The sequence below is a fragment of the Natrix helvetica genome (genome assembly GCF_964273705.1).
Source record: "Natrix helvetica genome assembly, chromosome: 1".
Lineage (NCBI taxonomy): Eukaryota > Metazoa > Chordata > Lepidosauria > Squamata > Natricidae > Natrix > Natrix helvetica.
In genome coordinates, this window is record NC_138548.1 from 193,120,441 (window position 1) to 193,141,272 (window position 20,832).

Here is a 20,832-nt window from a genome sequence, read left to right on the forward strand (position 1 = left end):
CCTGAGGTAATTAAGACTAATTAGAAGCTTTATTAACTAGTTTATTTAATTCAGTTTTAAGATTTCTGCTCTCCTTAGCAATTTAGGATGGTTTAGGGTTAAAAAGGAGAAATAATATATATAGAAAAAGACATAGCTGACCAGAAGATTAACTCAATACTGGTAGAAAACCAAACTCTTACAGGGGCTCCACAAGAAAATCCACCAATTTTTAAAATGATTTTTTTAAATGTCAGTAGTGTTAGACCTGCATGGATCTGGGGGAGGATGTCATTCCAGACAGCAGGCACTGCTACGAAGGGGAAGATGAGATGGAACAAGAACTGACAGAGAGCAAGAAGACAGCTCCGTTGGCCTTTGAAGAAACTGGGGAAGGACAAAGTCAGTCCAGGCAAGGCTTTTCTGAATTGGTAGGGCCTGCAGGCAGGAAGGAGAGACAGAGCTCAGATGAGGAGCAAGAACCATCACCTCCTGATGCAAGGGCTCGGAGAGTGCAGAGAAAGGTGTGGAGTAGGTCACTCACAAGGTGAGTGCCCTGCCCAGCTTCACCAGGCACACTTGGGGAATGAGACTTAAGGAGACGCTGTGGGGAGGGGCATTTGTTGGGAACAAACACTGAGTTACTAAAGTGTTGTGTGCCGACATTTAAACTTGCCAAGAGTCCTTGCATTCCTCTTTGGCATTCTGGACTAATTATCTGAATCCTTTGCTCCCTGAACTCTTTGCTCTGCTCTTGTTTTGCCAATTTCATTTGGGATTCATTGCAGTGCAGCCTTTGTGCAGACAGCTCTGGGTTGGTCAAATTGCAGCCAGAGGCTATTTGAGGTTTGTGTGGAGATTTGTTCTCACTCTGCTCTGGGACTTGCCAGAAACGTGGGAGCATTTGGGGAGATTTGGAGCAATAAAGGAGCCCATTTGAACTGCTAGCTGTTTGTGTTATCTCTGTGCCATGCTCTGGGTCATCATAGAATGCTTCTTTGGTTTCACAAGATTATACTGTTTAAACGCCGCAAGAGACGCTTAGAGAGCAGATGGAGATCGTCACGCTGTGAATCTGACCGATCACAGGTGAGAGCCCATTTACGGACTTACCTTGTGGCGTTGAGGGTGGCCAAGCGTCAGTATTGTGCCACCCTTATTGCATCTGCAGATAACCACCCTGCCGCCCTGTTTGGGGTAACCCACTCCCTCCTTCAACAGAGGCCGCGGGAAGCCCCTTTGCAGGGTAGAGCAGAGGAATTTGGGGAGTATCTGCAGGACAAAATCGCTCAGATTCAAAGCGAGTTGGTCTCTACTAGTGGTCTAGAGGGGACGTCGGAGGTGGGTCTTGAGGCTCCACTCTGGGAGGAGTTTGACTCTGTTACTTCCGACAATATGGACAGGTTGCGTAGGCGACTGCGAGCCACCACATGTTTACTGGACCCGTGTCCCTCCTGGCTTGTACTGGCATCCTGGGAGGTCACACGGGGCTGGCTCCAGGAGTTAGTGAACGCTTCTTTGAGTGAGGGGTTCTTGCCGTCCGTCCTGAAAGAGGCGGTGGTGAGGCCCCTACTCAAGAAGCCTTCCCTGGACCCAGCTGTGTTAGCCAACTACCGTCCCGTCTCCAACCTTTGCTTTCTGGCGAAGGTTGTAGAGAGTGTGGTGGCTCAACAGTTTCAATGCCACCTGGAGGAAACTGATTATCTGGACCCACGCCAGTCCGGTTTCCGGCCCGGCCACAGCACGGAGACGACATTGGTCGCGTTGGTGGATGATCTCTGGAGGGCCAGAGATGGGGGTTGCTCCTCCATCCTGGTCCTACTAGACCTCTCGGCGGCTTTTGATACCATCGACCATGGTATCCTATTGCATCGACTGGAGGGGCTGGGGGTGAGGGGCACCGTTCTGCGGTGGTTCTCCTCCTACCTCTCTGGCCGAGTGCAATTTGTATTGGCAGGGGGACAGAGGTCGACCTCGAGGCCGCTCATTTGTGGGGTGCCACAGGGGTTGGTCCTCTTGCCTCTCCTGTTCAATGCATATATGAAGCCGCTGGGCGAGATCATTCGTGGGTTCGGGGTAGATTACCATCTGTACGCGGATGATACAGAGCTGTACATCTCTACCCCAAACCACCCCAAAGATGCCATCAGAATGATGTCCCGGTGTCTGGAAGCTGTACGGATCTGGATGGGAAGTAACAGACTCAAGCTCAACCCGTCCAAGACGGAGTGGCTGTAGCTACCGGCACCCCGGTTCAACCAGCTGATCCCATCACTGGCCATTGGGGGTGAACATCTGGACCCCGTGGATCGGGTACGCAATTTGGGCGTCCTCCTAGATGCCCGGCTGTCAATGGACGACCATGTGACAGCCATGGCAAAGGGGGCGTTTCACCAGGTTTGCCTGGTGCGCCAATTGCGTCCCCTATTGGACCGGAACGCCCTTCGCACAGTCACCCATGCGCTTGTGATGTCCCGGCTAGACTACTGTAATGCTCTCTACATGGGGCTCCCCTTGAGATGCACCCGAAGACTGCAGGTGGTTCAGAATGCGGCCGTGCGGGCAGTCTCGGGAGTCGCTAGATACTCCCATGTAACACCTCTCCTGTGCGGGCTGCACTGGCTACCTGTAGCTTTTTGGGTGCGTTTCAAGGTGCTGATTACATCTTCAAAGCGCTCCATGGCACAGGGCCTAGTTATTTGCGGGATCGTATCCTGCCCCACACATCCCTTCGGCCGATTCGCTCACACAGAGAGGGACTCCTCCGGGTGCCGTCCACTAGGCTGTGCCAGCGGGCGGCGCCCAGGGGAAGGGCCTTCTCTGTGATGGGCCCGACCCTCTGGAATGACCTTCCCCCTGATATTAGAACAACCACGGACCTCCGCTCCTTCCGTAAGAAGCTCAAAACCCACCTGTTTAATCTAGCCGGCTTGGCCTAATTCCAGCTCTCCCACCTCAGTCTGTATTTTTAAATTTCACGGGTTGTTCTTAGGCTAAGTTTTTAATTTTTATAAATTTGTACAGGGGTTTAAAGTTTAATTCGATTTTAATTATATTTGATTATTTGTATGGTTTTTAATTTGGTACCTGTACACCGCCCCGAGTCCCTTCAGGGAGAGGGGGCGGTCTAGAAATCAAATCAAATCAAATAAATAAATAAACAACAGGAACTGGAGCATACCCACTTGATCTGATCTCATCAGATGGGCAGAAGTAATAAGCTTAAATGTCTGAAGTGAGACAGATCCATTGTACCTGTGGATCCAATAAGGAAGGCTCTGATCTACATTTCCATCTATTCATGAAAGGAAGGGCAAGGAGATATTGTCTTATCCAGGAGTCCATCTTCAGCACCAGTGAATCGTAACAAAAATTGGGTTTGTGACTATTTCATTTTCTCTGTTTAACAGATGTAGGAGCCTGGATTTCAAATAACTAATTCTTACCTTGAACACTAATCTTGGTTTCTATTTCTGTGTCAGGCACCTTGTCATCTAATTTATTGGCTTTGACCATTTGTTTCTGGGTTCCACCTGAAAAATGAAAAAGAAAATGAAGAAAATTACAGGAAAAGAAAAATACAAGTTATTTCCACATTAGGTTCCTCTTTGGCATTGTTTCTAATAATCCATTGCAAATAGAAGTCAACACAGTTACTTTAATAAGCACTTAATAGGAAGGAACATAACTTTTGCAAAGTAAAATAACTTTTATTTTATTTTAAACTGTTATGGTAAAAAGAGCTTCTCCTTTCCCTGGAACCAATAAAGCATGTGAGTGAAAGGACTTTGCCATTCCCAGGACTTAGTAAAAGGTATAATGGGAATTAATGAGTAAGAATTAGAATTACTCACCAACTCCTTTTGCACGTGGGTCCAGTTCAATAACAGTCACAATATCTTTCCGTTCCCCTTCAGGCTGTTACAGAAAAAGACACCAGAATAATCTCTTATGGGAGCCTCATTGCAAATAAAAATATCATGCATGACTGCAACAAGTACTTCAAAAAATCTATGACAAAATACAAAGAGTCTCCTGTAGAATCTCTTACAAGTGTACTAAAATATTCATTAATCAAACTGATGTTTGAGTGCACAATAGGAAAAGTCTTAGGTCAGCCAGATATCTTCTACTGAGATATCAATATGTCCCTCTATTAAGGATTAATTTATATCTATCCTGGAAGCCCTGAGCTTCTTTATCTCATATAATGGGGAGCAGGGTGACAAGAAAGACCATTGGCTTACCTGAACGGTCATTCTATGTGTGCCGCAGGAGAATCCAAGCATGGGTTTAACTTTTGTCCATTAGCCTTGAGACTTGGTTTAAAAAGTCCTGGCCACACACCCCTTTGATGGTAAAGCCCAGTTTTGTAAGAAGGCACTGATAGATGGAAATAAGGTAAGTTCTGAAAAATACAACTTGACAGGTAAGTCTTTCTCCTAGACCCCGGACCGAGACACCAAGGGTGGGGTTGGATTCTCCCGTGGCACACATAGAACAACCATTCAGATAAGCCAACAGTCTTTCTCCTGTGCGCCGCTTGGAGAATCCAAGCATAGGACATGCCAAAGCATATGGATCTAAGGGTGGGCACTGGAATGATCTGTGGTCTCAGGAACCTTGATGACTCTCTGCAGTATACGTTGCCCAAAGGATGCCTCGGAGGAAGCAAATATGTCTAGTTTATAACGTTTGATGAAGGGTGATGGTGAAGACCAGGTTGCTGCACTGCATATCTCCTCAATTGAAGCCTGTGTGACCCAGGCAGTGGTGGTAGCCGTGCTCCGAGTGGAATGGGCTGTGATCTGCCTGGGCACTGGTCTGAACCTCATAGGTCTGAGAGATGCAGGCCCTCAACCAATGCCCCACAATGTTAGAGGTCACCTTCTGAACCATGGTCGCTGGTTGAAAGGAGACGAATAATGATTCCATCTTCCTGAAGGCAGCTGTTCATTTGACATATTGCCCTTCTTACATATATGTGGTGCCACCTTCTCTTGCGAGGATGTTGTGATCGCCGGCAGAAGTTGGGGAGAATAATTTCCTGGGCCTTGTGAAACCACAAGTTGATTTTTGGTAGGAATGCTGGGTCCAACCATAAAATAACTCTGTCTGCATGAAAAATGCAGAGATCTTGGCGTACTGAGAGGGCTGCCAGCTCAGATACCCTTCGGGCCGAGGTGATGGCCATGAGGAAGGCAGTTTTGAGCATTAAAAGACTTAGACTGATGATGCAAATTGGTTTGAAAGATGCACCCGTGAATGCCTGTAGTACGACAGGCAACTCTCAGGTGGGATAACAATGAATTGGTGGTGGCCTAAGGTTTGTTGCCCCTTTCAGGAAGGATCTGACTCGAGGATGATGTGACAGAGTCCTACCCCACTTGACAAGGATTACGGTGGAAAGGGCTGCCAGCTGGCGACACAGAGTTTTGGGTGCCAAACCCCTATCCAGTCCGACTTGTAAGAAGTCCAACACCTATGGCATGGAAGCCAACCACGGCTCAATGTCATGAGACCTGCACCATCTGCAGAAAGTCACCCAGGTGGCATTATATATGCGTGCCGTGGATGGACACCTGGCAGCTTGAATAGTGCGGATTACCTTGTTGGAGAAATTGGTCCACATCAGGATATCCCTTTCAAGTGCTACAGGGCAAGTTGTAACCACTGGGGCTCTGGATGAAGAAGAGCCTCTTGGCTGAGGGATATCCTGCTGTCCAGAATTCTCCATGGTTTGGCTATGGAGAGATTGACCAAGTCAGCGTACCAGGGCCATCTTGGACAGTGAGGGGTGACGAGTAGCACCTCCGCTCCCTCTGTCAATATTTTCCAGATGACTCTCTGGATGAGAGGCAGAGGTGGAAAAGTGTAGAACAGCCCTGGTGGCCAAGGGCTGCGCAGAGCATCTACTCCCTCTGCCCCTTGCACAGGAAACCAGGCAAAGAATCTCGGGAGTTGCGTGTTGTTGGGATGGGTGAACAGGTCCACGGTTGGCATCCCAAACCTGAATGTTAGTTCCCTGAATAAGTTTGGGTGGAGCCGCCACTTCATGTAATCCACCATGGCCCTGCTCAGCCAATCCACTTGTACGTTCGCTGTCCCCAAGATGTGCTGCACTGGTATTGATAGGAGATGCCTCTCTGCCTAAACGTGCATGGTCTCCGCCTCCTGCATGAGCGCCCTTGAGTGTGTGCCCCCCTGCTGATTGATATGGGCCTTGGTGGCCATGTTGTCAGTGAGGACTAGAAGGTGGCACTTGTTTACTAGTTGCTGGAAATGCTGGAGTGCTCCAGACAGTTTATGTTGTTTTGAAGCTCCTCTGGGCTCCAACGTTCCTGGGCTACTAGAGACTGGGTGTGGGCTCCCCACCCGAACAGGCTGGAATTCATTCGGGTTCGTTGAATAGGCACCCCTTGTGTAGTGCTGGGGAACTCCACCACGCCAATGATCGAACCACCTTTAATGGGAGCCTGACTTTGGTGTGGGACATGCTGGTGTGGTTCCTCTGGAATGGGAGCAAGAACCACTGGAGGGCCCGGGCGTGAAGGCGCACCCAGAGAACAATGTCTATACAAGAAATAATTTTCCAAAGAAGCTGGGAAAGGATGGCCAAAGACACTGACCTCTGAGACAGGACTTGACTGACCAATGTCCGAATGCTGGTGCGTCTTTCTGGAGATAGGTATACCACACATGTGGCAGAGTCGATCATGGATCCTAGATGTAGCAGGCTGGTAGCTGGGATGAGATGACTTTTTGGCATGTTCACCGAGAAGCCTTGCTCCACGAATTGTGGAGTGAAGGTATCGATGTGCTTGTGCTGGAATGACGATAGGACCAAGGTATCATTGAGATAACATTGGATTTGTATCAGGAACAACTGTAGATGTGCCACAACTGCCGCCAGCAGCTTCGTGAAAGTCCTGGGTAGGGATGAGAGTCCGAATGGCAGTGCTCTGTACTGGTAGTGTCGATCTGCAAATTGGAACCACAGGAACTTCCTGTGTGATGGGCACATGGGCATGTGGAGGTAAGCCTCCCTGATATCTATGGACGTTAACCAGTCCCCCCTGATGAATGCAGCCCAAGATGGATTTGAGGGACTGCATTTTGAAGCATTTGTACGCTAGGTGCACATTTAGCTTTTTCAAATCCAAAAGGGCTCTCCACCCTTTTGGGAACTGGGAAGAGGGTTGAATAAAAACCCCTTCCCTCTTGGCCTGCTGGAACTGGCTCTATCGCTAGTATGTCCAGTAAATGCTGGATCTTGGTGATCATGAGACCCTTTTTTACCTGACACCTGGGAACAGGGCACCTGATATAATGCCTCAGGGGAGTGGAGAGAAATTATAGAGCTAGGCCCAGCCTCACTGTTTATAGCATCCAAGTGTCTGTGGTGGATGCTTCCCATTGGCTTACGAAATGGATTAGTCGTCCCCCAATGGGATGGTGGGAGAGGGAGTCACTTATATCTGCAAAACGGTTGGTTACTGAAACCATGAAAGGACCATTTTGCCAGAGGTTGCTGTTGTTGTTGTTGCCTCCCTCTATCACGAAATCCTGATCTATCCTGATATCTATCCTGGTACCTGTCAGCTCCCTGATTGTATGACCAATGGTACTGGGAGTTATACTGGGACGAGTATTGCGAAGCTCCATATCCTTGGTCAGCCGACCAAAAGGACTGGCATCTAAAATATGGCTGCGCTCTGCGGTCTGCCCACCTGTGCGCAAGTGGTAACACTTTGCATTTATCCTTATTCTCAATGAGAATAGAATCAAGGGCCTCCTCAAATAGGGAGCCACCTTTAAACAGAGTAGAGGCCAGGCGCCCCTTGGAGCACAAGATGGCCTGACAATGGCAGAGCCACAGGAGTCAATGTGATGTCACATTCAAAGCTAACACTCTAGATGCAAACTTAGCAGCATTGAGCATTGTGTCTGAAGAACATTCGACCGCCACCACCAGTTTGTTGATATCTTGGTGGAGGTGGAGATCTTCCAAGGGAATTCTGGCCTGTAATTGCCTGAGCCACACCAAGGAGGTTATATTTAAAAAAGGATGCTGCGGTAGATGCCCGCAGCACCTAGGCCGCTACCTGATGTGTCTTGCAGGGGGTCAGCTCCACCTTGCGGTCCTCCGCTTTCAGACCATCCAATACATTTGAAGATACAATGGCCGGAGAGGCTAAGGCCACTACTGGGGGATCCACCAGTGGCATCTGTAATAAAACCTCCAACTCTGGGCCGGAACTTTTAAGTTTCTGGTCATTGTTACTTGGAGCTGGGCTGGGCCCACTGCCTCTGTATAACATCGAGAAAGAGTTTGGGCACTGGTACAACTTCCAGCTCTGAAACCTGTTGAAAGGGCCTCCAACACTAAGGGCAGTGGTGAATCCTTGTCGTGTGCCCTTCTGACCGACTTGGAAGTGCTCTTCCCTGGGGCCTTCTGTCTAGATCTAGACTCGCTACTGGCAGGGACGGGGAAGTAAGGAGCCACTGAGGAGCTTTCTGGTGGTGGATCTAGCCACCCTCTCAGTAGATGTCCCCTGCATGGGGAATTCTCTGCCCTGGCACTGCTCTCTGAAACTGATTGGTTTGGCATAAAGCTGAGGAAAAGCCTCCTGCAATGAACGGGCGTAGGGCCTGGAACAAGGAGCTGCCAGACAGGTACTGAGCAACAGCAAGCCTGATTTCCGCAGTTCAAAGACTCAGGAATCTTTGTATGCAGTCACTGGAATAAAGGCCTCCAAACCTCTCAAATAAAATGTCCAATGTCCAATATTATAATTAAAAAAGAGGAATTAAAATACAGGCATTTGCGGACAATATGGTATTCATATTAGAGGACCCATTAAATCATGAATTAAATTAATTCAAAAAATAGCATTTGGTAAGATAGCGGGATTTAAAATTAATAAGAACAAAACAAAAATCATTACAAAGAATTTCACCAAAAAACAAGAGCAAGAATTAGAGGAAAACATGGGAACGCAAATAGTAAAAAAAGTAAAATATCTAGGAATTTGGCTGACAGGGAAATCTCAACAATTAAGGAAAATAATTATGTTAAAATGATTCAGAAAATTAAGAAAGATCTGGAAAATTGGAGGAAACTCATTAATGGGAAGAATTGCCATTGTTAAAATGAATATACTACCAAAACGTTTATCTCAAGTAGTACCGATTAGCCTAGGGAAAAACTTTTTCATAGATTTAAACAAGTTAATTGCAGATTTTATTTGGTCAGGGAAAAAAACCATGAATTAAATTAAAACTGTTACAGGACAGTAGAGAAAGAGGAGGATTTGGACTTCCCGATTGGGAGCTTTATTATCAAGCAGCAGCTCTCACCTGGATAAGGGACTAGATCAATCTAAAAAACAGAATATTACTAACAATAGAAGGTTATAATTTGGAACTGGGTTGGCACGCCTTCATCTGGGATGGGAAAGACAAAATTCATAGCTATTTCCAAAAACAATTAATTAGAAAAGCTCTACTACAAATATGGTTAAAAAACAAAACAAAACACTACAACAAAATCCCAATCTGGCTATCCACCATGGAAGCTCTGATATACCTGAACGTATTGGACATAAACAAGATAATAAGCTAGGGGAGGAGCTATGCATCACAGCGTTACCGCGGCTTTTCCGGTTACTCCGGATTAACCGCTGAATCCGGATCGTTTAGACGGTCCAATTGGACCCAAGACATCCCGAAGAGACGGTGGGAGGTAAGGGGAAATTCCAGGGGATCCAGAGACACCTGCAAAGTCTCTGGAAACCCAGGGGAAACCCCTTTTTGCCGGTGATCAAGAGCCAGCCCCCTAGGCTGCCGAAGCTGCTGACAGCTCCACAAAGCAAGAGCAGGAGAGAAAGAAGCATGCCATTTTTGGTGAGACTATCTAAAAAGTTTTTTTTCTTTTAAATTATACAGAGGACACCCTAAAATTGAAGACTCAAGGAAAACAGAGTATAACCAGAGAATTAGCGGCGGGTTTGAACAGAGTTAATTAAAACCACCCGGGCTTTTTTTTTTCCTTTTTTATTACCAGAAGCTAGACTGGACTCTTGTTACAATTGTTGTTGAAGCTTTCTCTTTACTTTTAACTTCTTTCTTTAGAAGTGATTTGATTGGAACTATTCTTTTTTTATTATTCAATGCCTTAAAGATTCTTTGCTTCTTTTACTTTCCCTTTTTAAAAAAAAATACTTTTTACCAAAGGCAGCGCTTTAAGGGGCTAGGGACTGGATACATTTTAACACTGCCATCTAGTGGACTTTGAAACAATGTTACCAATTCTTACTGCTGGAATTATTTTGAGAAAAAACCTCCTATTCAAGGTTAAGACCTGATAAGAGGCAAGAGTCACAGTTGTTTACTGCAGGCTGTTTCTTGTGGGTCTTTAAGGTCTGGAAACCTATCTTGGAAGATGAATGAAAACTTGTAAGAGAAATGTGGAGTGACCTTGGAAACTACATCAAGAAGGGGGGAAAAACAACAACAACAACAATATTGAACTTTCTCCTTCATGTTTTTGGCTGAGGGTGTTTATATTATTCTGCCGGGGATGTGATGATTTTTTTTCTTTGTTGGTGCGTGTGCTGTTTGCTACACTACAACTTTCTTTTTTCTGAAGCCCTGAAACCTTGAAGTGCTGAATAATTTTTTCTTTTTTTGTCTTCACCTTTTTTCCCTTTTTTTCACTTTTTTGAAATATTAGAGATATAAGTTTTTTCTCTCCTCCCTTTCCCTTCACCCACCTTTATTTTTTTATAGATTGCTTTTTTGATGCCCTTTTTTTACCTTCTTCCCGTAGTTTTCATCATATTCTCTATATTCTCTCTATTTTAACCTTGACATCTCTGCCTACTTTTTCTATCTAATTACTACACACTTTTTCTTCTCCTTTCTCCCTCTTTTTCTCTTCCTTTTTCTATCCCTTTTCCCCCTAGAGTTTATTGCAATTGGATTGAACTACAAAAAGAAGAAGAAGAAGAAGACAGAATAAATTAGCAAAATGAGTAGAAAGCCAACACCAGTGGGCTCCACAACAACAACCCCTGCCTCTTCACCGGCAGGAGGACAAAGATCAATACAAACTATGATTCAGCAGGAAAAAGAGAAGACTATATCATTAGATGCAATTATGCAAGCAATACAAAAACTTCAAACAAGCTCTGATGAAAAATTTGATACACTTGTAAAGAATTTGGACAATGTGGAAACGAAGATGGAGACAATGGATCAATGAATTGGTAACATAGAAAAAAACAGATAAAGCAGAGGGAAAAATAGAAGATATACAACAATGGGTCAAAAAACAAAAAGATAATATGCAAAAAATTGCTGAAAGAGAGGAGCAAAGAGAAAAGAGGGATGAAGAATTTGATTCTAGATTGAGTGAAGTGGAAACAGAAAGCAGTGCAATAATCGGATGGGAGATGGAGCGTTCTGAATACTTCTTAAGATTTCAAAATATAATAGAAGAAAAGGGAGAAAATTTGCCACAAATAATATCTGAAATCCTCATAGAAATATTAGAGATCCCTGAAGAGAAGATGTTGGACGGCATAGATGAGACATTTCGAGTAAATACAAGATATGCAATGAGAAACTCCCTCCCAAGGGAAGTCCATGTAAGATTTACTAAAAAAGCACTAAAATTACAAATCTTGCAAAAAATAAGAGATAGAAAACTTGAATATAAAGGCAAGGAGATTGTAATTCTAAAGCAAATACCAAGAAGAGTGAGATACTTGGGCGGATCACAATCCAATGACAATAAGATGGAGACCGCAAAGAACAAGATCTAGATGGACCCTAAACAATATGATATTGAAAGAGAAAGAATTTGTAAAGAAAATGGAAAAAGAATCGACTTTCTTCTTTAAAGAAAATAAAAAAGAAGATACGTCCCTGCAGAATCTCTGGGATACAATGAAGGCTTTTTCTAGAGGTTTGATAATAGACTATGCAAGAAAGAGAAATTTAAAGAAAAGACAAGTGTCCAAGGACCTAGAAAAAGACTATAGTATACTGGAAAAAGAATTACAGAAATTTCCACAAAAGAAAGAGATTAAAATAAAAATGGATACAATAAAACACAAAATGGACTTACTGGAAAAGGAGGAATTGGCACAAAAAATTAGAGGTGCTAAACAGAACCACTTTGAAAATGCAAATAAACCAGGCAGATAGTTGGCATATAACAGTAGAAAAGAAAGAGAGACTAAGAAAATACAACAATTAAGAAATGAACAAGGACAATTGCACTATGGAAATATGGAAAAGAAGAAAATTATACAAGACTACAATGCTAAGTTGTATGAACAAGAGAATATAAAAGAGGAAGAAGTGAAACAATATTTACAAAATGCCAAACTCCCCCAAATACCAAGTGATACTAGAACTATATTAGAAGATAAAATAACAATGATGGAGCTAACTGAAGCCCTTAAAAGACAAAATAAAGAGGAGGGTGGGGCTTACCCAACTGGGAGTTGTATTATCAGGCAGCTAGCCTGATGTGGATCAAGGAATGGATAATGCTAAGAAATGTTAGGCTTTTGAATCTAGAGGGTCACGACCTGTTGTTGGGATGGCATGCATTTTTATGGTATAAGGGAACTAAAGCACGTGGTTATTTCAGAAGGCATTATATAAGAGAGGCTCTGTTATTAAATTGGGAGAAGGTTAAGAGGTTGCACTACTTGAAAATTCCAGTCTGGATATCAACCATTGAAGCTTTTTCATATTCAATAATATATAAAAGGGAACAAACAGTTAGATATGCTGAATTATTGAATACAGAGGGTGAACGCAAATCTATACAAGAATTGAAACAGGAAGGTATTGAAGAATTGGTATTCATATGTGCAAATACCTTCTAGATACAATGAAGATCGAAAAAATGAGGGCTTTTATGATAAAATGACTGAATTAGACAAAATCTTAACAGGTAACGACGAAAAAGTAATTGAAAAATTTTATGCCTACCTATTAGAGGTGAAATTACATGAAGAACAAGTCAAAGAAACTATGTTAGCTTGGGGGGAAAACTGGAAAAATGAGAAATTACCAACAGAGGAAGAAATCATTTGGAAAATAATGGACTGTGCTGAAATGAGTAAACTTACATTTGAAATTAGAGAACTAGAGGATGAGCAATTTTATAGAGTATGGGATTTGTTTTACCAATGGTTAGATTAAAAAACCTGGAAATGAAATCGCATTTTTATTTTATTTTTTATGCAATAATAGAAAGTTATATTTAATGCTGTGAAAGTTTCTTTTTTCTCTTTTTTATATGTTCATTTTTTTATTATGAAACAGAGTACTTACTTATACAATATATGAAGAACAATAATGCACTTAATGTATAAGAGTGGGATGATTTAAACCGTTAGGTATAATTGTAGGTAGTGACTATTTTATAACATAAAGATTTCTGCTATACTAAATGGACTAATGATGATGTAATGAACAATGGATACACATATGAATTGAAATATCTAATGACTATATGGATTGATAATTAATAATGGAAATTATATTTGGAGTTGTGGATGATTGAAAACATTATGGTTAACTGAAAGTATAAATGTGTAATATGAATTAATGGGAATCTCTTGATTTAATCCTTGTTCTTATTTCTTAGAGATAGGTGATATTATAATTCTATAAAGACTTACTGTTACCTAATAGATAATTATGGATTTAAGGAAATAAGGGCTGTCATCAATGAAAGAATACTAATGGTAATTTGAACACACAATGCTCAATGAAATATTTAGTTATGTTTAATGGATAACCAGTGATTTTATTCTTAGCTGTAAAAAACGTTGCACAAAAACTTGTAACCTGCTTGATAAAATCAAGGAAAGTTGTTTTTTTTCCTTGCTCTTGTTCTGTATGTGTTGTCTTGTTCTTTTTAAAGAAAAATAAATAAATAATTTAAAAAACAAGATAATAAGATATAAAGATATATTAGACAACCAAGAAAGACTAAAAACAAGGCAAGAATTGAAAGACGAGGGAATAGATATAGGGTGGTGGCCCTATTTACAAATACAGGCAAGGTATAAAAAAGACAGGGAAAGGGATGGATTTTTACAAAAGCTGGATAAAATTCTACAGGGAACCGAAGAAAAATTGATTTAAAAAATATATCACTATTTATTAAAATTCAAAATGGAAGAAGAAACTGTGAAAGAAAAGATGATAAAATGGGCGATAAATTTTGGGTATAGTATAGAATTGGGAGAATGGAAAAAATTTGGGAAATAAATTACAAATTAACAATGGCAACGACATATAGAGAGAACATGTAAAAGATGTTCTACAGATGGCACCTTCCACCAGCGAGAATTGCGAAAAAGTTCCCGGAGTGTTCACCTATCTGTTGGAAATGCAACCAACAACATGGAACATACTACCATATGTGGTGGACATGCACATCTGCGAAAAAGTATTGGAAAAAAATAAAAGATTGGCTAGAGGAGATTACTAAACATCAAATTGCACTAAAACCGGAATTATTTTTGTTAGGAATTATAAAAGGAAATTATGAAAAAAATATTAGATACTTAATTCTACACATAATTACGGGAGCGAGAATTACATTCGCTCAAAACTGGAAAAATAATTATACACCAACAGAAGAAAATGTAATAAAAAAATATTGGAATGTGCAGAGTGTCAACTTCTAAAGCATTGCCATGACTATTATCAGGCTGGCATGGGGGGGGGGAAGGGGAATTCCATGCATGCCTTTGGCTGGAGTCGGATCTCATGTCTATAGCCTAGTTGGAGAATATGAATTATGATGCAGGACAGAAGGGAGGGGATTACAGAGGTAAAGTTCAAACGCAATTAAGCGGAACCAGTTTTGGCTCTACCAGAGTCCTCGCCAGAATGTCGATCCTAATAAATGATTGGATTTCCTTTGAGCTATGTCTGGAGGCTCGTAAATTAATTAGGCCATCTTCAGGGAACTTCACACAGAGATGGATAGGCTCATGAAAGAACTAAAAGAGAAAGAAGAATCTGAATACTACTCCGTATGGGATTTATTGTACAATTGACTAGAGGAAGGGGGGGAGCAGGAAAGCAAAAAAGAAAGGAAGAAAGATCAACAAATCAACAGACAACTACAAAACTGGAAAATGATTAAAAGATAGAAATATGAGATAGCCTATACCAAATAAATATTATACAAAATGACTTAAATGTACTAAAAACTGTTTTATTTAGAATATATAGAATATTATATATAGACAGAAAAAGAATGTATGAAATAATGTAAATGCACAAATATGGAAAGTTATAGTTATAAAATATTTATTTGTATAGATAAAAGAATCACAACAAATATGTAAAAAATGTAATGTGTTGCAAAGATGTGAAATTTGTATAAACAAAAAAAAATATTTTTAAAAAAATGTCCAATATTCAAAGGCAATCAAGTTTCTCTCTCACAGGAGAATCGCAACTACCGTGCTGCTCCAACAAAGCCAAAGGGCGCAATGGTATGAGCGACTTCCTGGCGCCAATTCCAACCACCGCCACAACTCTTGCCTGTCCGCAAACGGGATGAAATTCAAACCGCGACTTAGAAAAACAGACTGGGAGCGGCAAGATGACTCTCCCAAGGCTCCAGAATTGAATTCGCTGCTGAATACACCAGCAAAGGCAGCATGGGAGTGGTGCACCAACCCCCAATCATCGTCCGACCACACTACAAATTAGGCTAGTCCGAGTGATCTGACAGTAACAGCGACTACATCAACCCTCGGAGTGCAAATCTCATGCGCCTTACACAAACGGTGAGTCACTGTCCTTTTCTCTCCGTATTTGGTTGGTGACAGTTCTAGCCGGCGGGCCGGGGAAACCAGCGCGCACACACCCGGAGTCAATTTAATTCACAATGGTCTCCGTAATAAATTCCAGTAAGAAAATTCCTAATTGATCTTCATTAACTACCAAAATAAATTGCTTAAGTAATTTAAGAATTAAAATCTAAATGATCTTGTCTAGAGAAAAATTATTTACGTCTTTCCGAGGCTGGATTGAGTTAAAAAACTGGGCTTTACCATCAAAGTGGGGCGTGGCCAGGAGTTTTTTAACCCAGTCTCAAGGATAATGGACAAAAGTTAAACCCATGCTTGGATTCTCCAAGAGGCGCACAGGAGAATATCTTGGTCACTCAAGATGTTCTTACTTATTCTTACTGTACTGCCTCCCATTCTTTCTTCCTCCCCAATAACAGCTGCTGTATGTTGTTTGTGTAGCCTGCCTCTCACAGAGTGATATTCCATATATCTGATGAAGTTTAGATGATAAATGTTCTTTCTGAATCAACTTATAAAACTCAGCTTGCCCAAGGTCTGCTGATACAGTTCTGCAGAGGAATTATTGAGTCTGTCATTTGTATCTCAATAACTATCTGGTTCAGCACAGCAACCAAACAGGACAGGACAGATTTTAACAGATAGGACAGCAGGAAAAGCAAATCACAACCAGCCTTTCTTCCATTGAGGATCTGTATATTGCACAGTTGAGAAAGAGGGCTGGGAAAATATCTATAGAACCCCTCACATCCTGGACCTAACTGTTTCATCTTCTCCCCTCAGGATGCTGCTATAGAGCAGTGGATGCTCCATCCCTAGAGGTTTTTAATATGTGATTGGGCAGCCATTTGTCTAGAATGTTATAGGGTCTCCTGCTTGATTAGAGGGGTTGGATTAGGTCAGTGGTCGGCAAACCACGGCTCGCGAGCCACATGTAGCTCTTTGGCCCTTAGAGTGTGGCTCTTCCGCCACCGCTATGCCACCTCACGTTCCTTGACTTCTGGCTGCGGCCCCCTCTGTGGAAAACATAGGCATGTGCATACCTTGTGCAATTACAGCCCGAGCAGGACCAAAGCCCCTCTCCCAACTGGCCCTTCCTCCCTCGGAGGGCTTCGGAGGGAAGCTTCTGCAGAAGCCCGGGTGAGTGAGAACAAGTTCCCGGCATTACGAAGTCTCTGAGACTGTAATTGTACGGGCTATGCATGAGTGCCTATGTTTTCCATGGCGTGGAGCAGCGGCGAGGTTCTGCGCGGCCGGCGATGACTCCGGAGGCCATCCGGGAAGACGAACGCAAGGGGGACCCCGCCCCCCACGGATGGCCTCCGGAGTCATCGCCGGCCGCGCAGAGCCTCACCGCTGCTCCACGCCTGGAAAACATAGGTGAATGTTGTAGAGTAAAAGAAGATACAATGTCGAGGATTGAGAAAGGTATGTTGAGATGGTTTGGACATATAGAGAGGATGAACAAAAGGAGATAGACGAAACAAGTATACAAGACGAGTGTGGATGGGAGAGTTGGAAGAGGTTGACCTCAGCGAACATACCTCAATCAGATTGACTTTTTTTAGCAAAGGCCAGCTTAGGAGTACCCTAATTAAGTTAACAATGTACCTACCTATATAGTTTAAGTTTAAAAAATTTGGCTCTCAAAAGAAATTTCAATCGTTGTACTGTTGATATTTGACTCTGTTGACTAATGATTTTGCCGACCACTGGACTAGATGATCTCCAAGATCTCTTACAACTCTGTTATTTTGAATTCTCTGAAAGAGGTGCTGGAAAAGTAATGACATCAAACTGATGACACATTGAACTCCACCTTACAGCTCAGATTGCTCATATCCTACAGTTCTGACTTTTTATTATTCTCCTTTTAAATGTATTTTATTATTATTAAATATTAATAATTAATTAATATTAAATATTAGCATTATTACTTACTATATTGATAGGAAATACAATCCTATGGCAACACATTCAACGGTTTATGCATATGTATAAGTTTATATACTATTTGCATCCTGGGTGTAATGATGTGTATGCTTTATGTTATATTTTAAGTGCAATTGCTGTGCTTAGCTCTTTAAGAAGGTTAGGAAACAGTTAACCTTTTTTAATGATGTCATCTAGGGCAGAAGTTAGTTTACAGATGGCTGCCGCTGAATAAAGACAAGCTCTAGTTCAAGCTCCTTGCTGTCTGCCTTTATTTTATGCCAAGGTCATCACATGGTACCAGGAGTGGGGTGAGAAGAGGCATGGCAGCAAACAGCAACACAAAGAACACTCCTTTCCTGGATTTGGAATCAGGGAATATATCTGAAAACTGGTTAAGGTGGAAGGAACTGATAGAGCTTGTGTTTGCAGGACCTGATGCAGACAAATGGACTAATCAGCAAAAAGCAGCACACTTTCTAATATGTGTGGGACAGAAAGAACGTGATGTGTGCAGAGCCTGGCAAGCAAGTGGGGAGATCACTGCAGAGGACAAAAAGAAAACAGAGGTACTGTTTGCAAAGTTTGAAGCATACTGTAACCCAAGAAAAAACTCCACAGTGCAGAGAAAACTGTTTTATGAGAGAAACCAGTGTGGAGGTGAATCTGTGGATGATTGGGTGACCCAGCTGCGCTTGCTTGCCAAAGACTGTGCTTTTTATGATGCTGGAGATACGATTAAAGACTGTATTTTGATGGGCAGTAAGTCTAAGGAAGTCCAGGAAAAACTGCTGCAGGAAAAAGACTTAAATCTTGAGAAAGCCGTAAGGATTGCCAGAGCATATGAAATATCAAGAAAAGACATGCAGATACTGGAAGGAACACAGCACCAGATTAATGCCATAGAAACTCAAAGCAGTAGATATGGTCAAGAAAGGGCATACAAAGGAACAAAAGGCACCTATGGCACTGGAACAAGTAACAGAGAAGCAGCTTGTGGATATTGTGGAAATATGCACCATAAAAACAGTGTCTGTCCTGCAAGGGGGCAAACATGCAACAAACGTCCTTGCAAACCAAAAGGTCACAAACACGGGCTGTATATGCTATAGAGGACAATGATGACAATGCAGGGTCAAACCTGGACTGCTCCTCAATATATCTTGCAGCGATACAGAAAGCACATCAGTCTGCAGATGAAGCCAATGTAACATTACAGATAGGGGCCAATAAAACTCCAGTCACATTCAAAATTGATACTGGAGCACAAGTAAATTGTGTGCCAAGCCACATATATCTGGAACACCTCAGGGATGAATCCCCTTTAGAGACTCTGAATTTACCGAATTTAATGGGACATGGTGGTGAAAAGCTGAAAGTAATGGGTCGCTGCCATGTACAATGTGCCTACAAGGGATTGGAAAGGGCTTTACAATTGTTTGTGATAGAAACGCAAGCCCCAGCTGTGCTAGGTCTCAAATCAAGTAAAGAGATTGGACTTGTGAAGATCATAATGACTGTGGATGGTGGGCACAGAGGTCTGACGGAAGCTGACATTAAACGTGAGTACTGTGATCTATTCAAGGGCCTGGGGTGTCTCCCAGGCATAAGCCACATACGTATAAAGGAGGGTGCACAGCCTGTCATCCATGCACCAAGGAAAATACCTCTAACTCTTGTGGATAAAGTCAGACAGGAACTCACTAGGATGGAGAAGTTGGGAGTAGTAAAGAAGGTCACTGAACCATCGGAATGGGTCAGTTCTATGGTTGTGGTGGAGAAGAAGAACACAGGGACAATTCGTATATGCATCGATCCACATGATTTGAACAAAGTAATAATGAGAGAACATTACAGATTCCCCACCATAGAGGATATAGCACACAAGCTAGTAGGAGCAATAGTGTTCAGTGTTCTAGATGCCCAGTCTGGTTACTGGCAATTGCGTCTTGACGAAGCTAGCAGTTATATCACTACTTTCAATTCTTCTGCGGGTCGATGGCGCTTCACAAGGGTGCCTTTCGGCATAGCATCGGCACAGGAGATATTTCAAAAGAAATCACATGAACTAATTGCTGGTCTAGAGGGTGTTGAAGTAATAGTTGATGATTTGTTGGTCTATGGAAAGGATCAAGTAGAGCACGACAGAAACCTTACTGCTTTGCTCAATCGATGTCGTGAAAGAAATCTTAAACTCAATCCAAATAAAATGCAAATTGGAGTAGGAGAAGTGACATATTTTGGACACCTACTAACCAAAGAGGGTTTGAAGCCTGATCCAAAGAAGATCACAGCAGTTCTTAACATGAAGGCCCCAGCCTCCAGAAAGGAATTGGAGACATCATTGGGCATTTTCAACTATCTATTGAAATTCTCTAAGGGCCTTGCACAACAGACAGCACCGTTACGTGCATTGCTGCAGAGGGATGCCATTTGGTGTTGGGATGCAAACATGGAAAGGACTTTTGACAAAGTGAAGAAACTGATCACTAAATATCCGGGGCCAATACTGAGATACTTTGACGTAAATGCTGACACTGTGCTTCAAGTGGATGCATCCCAGTTCGGGTTAGGTGCTGTACTGACTCAACAAGGACATCCGGTGGCTTATGCTTCACGTGCACTGACCACGACACAAGCCAATTATGCTCAAATTGAGAAAGAGATGTTGGCCATTGTGAATGGATGTGAGAAGTTTCACCAGTACATATATGGCCGTCCAGTAGTTGTAGAAACCTACCACAAGCTGTTGGAGTACATACTACAAAAACCGCTAGCTTCTACACCTCCACGCTTGCAGCGAATGATTATGAAATTACAGCAGTATGATCTCACAGTAAAGTATAAGCCTGGGAAGGAAATTCCAATCGCAGATTGCCTGTCAAAAGTGTTTCCAGAAGGACATGAAGCCAGGGACGAACCTGAGTTGGAAGAGCAGGTACATACAATACTAGTCAACATGCCAATATCAGATGTACGGCTGGAGAAAATAAAACAAGACACCAAACAGGATAAAGTACTAGAGAAATTAAAGTGCATCATGTGCAATGGCTGGCCA

The 20,832-nt window shown here is 42.6% G+C and overlaps 1 protein-coding gene across 2 annotated transcripts in view; it reads right to left on the minus strand.

Moving 5' to 3' along the window:
- The window catches only part of LOC309389037 (complement C3-like), a 213,395-nt gene that overhangs the window by 112,268 nt on the left and 80,295 nt on the right, over positions 1 to 20,832 (minus strand). For both annotated transcript variants that reach the window (XM_081946931.1, XM_081946932.1), the window contains exons 22-23: positions 3,834 to 3,897; positions 3,426 to 3,512 (exon numbers count right to left, since the gene is read on the minus strand). In XM_081946931.1, coding sequence (XP_081803057.1) covers positions 3,426 to 3,512; positions 3,834 to 3,897 — 151 coding nt within the window. The remainder of the gene's footprint in view (positions 1 to 3,425; positions 3,513 to 3,833; positions 3,898 to 20,832) is intronic.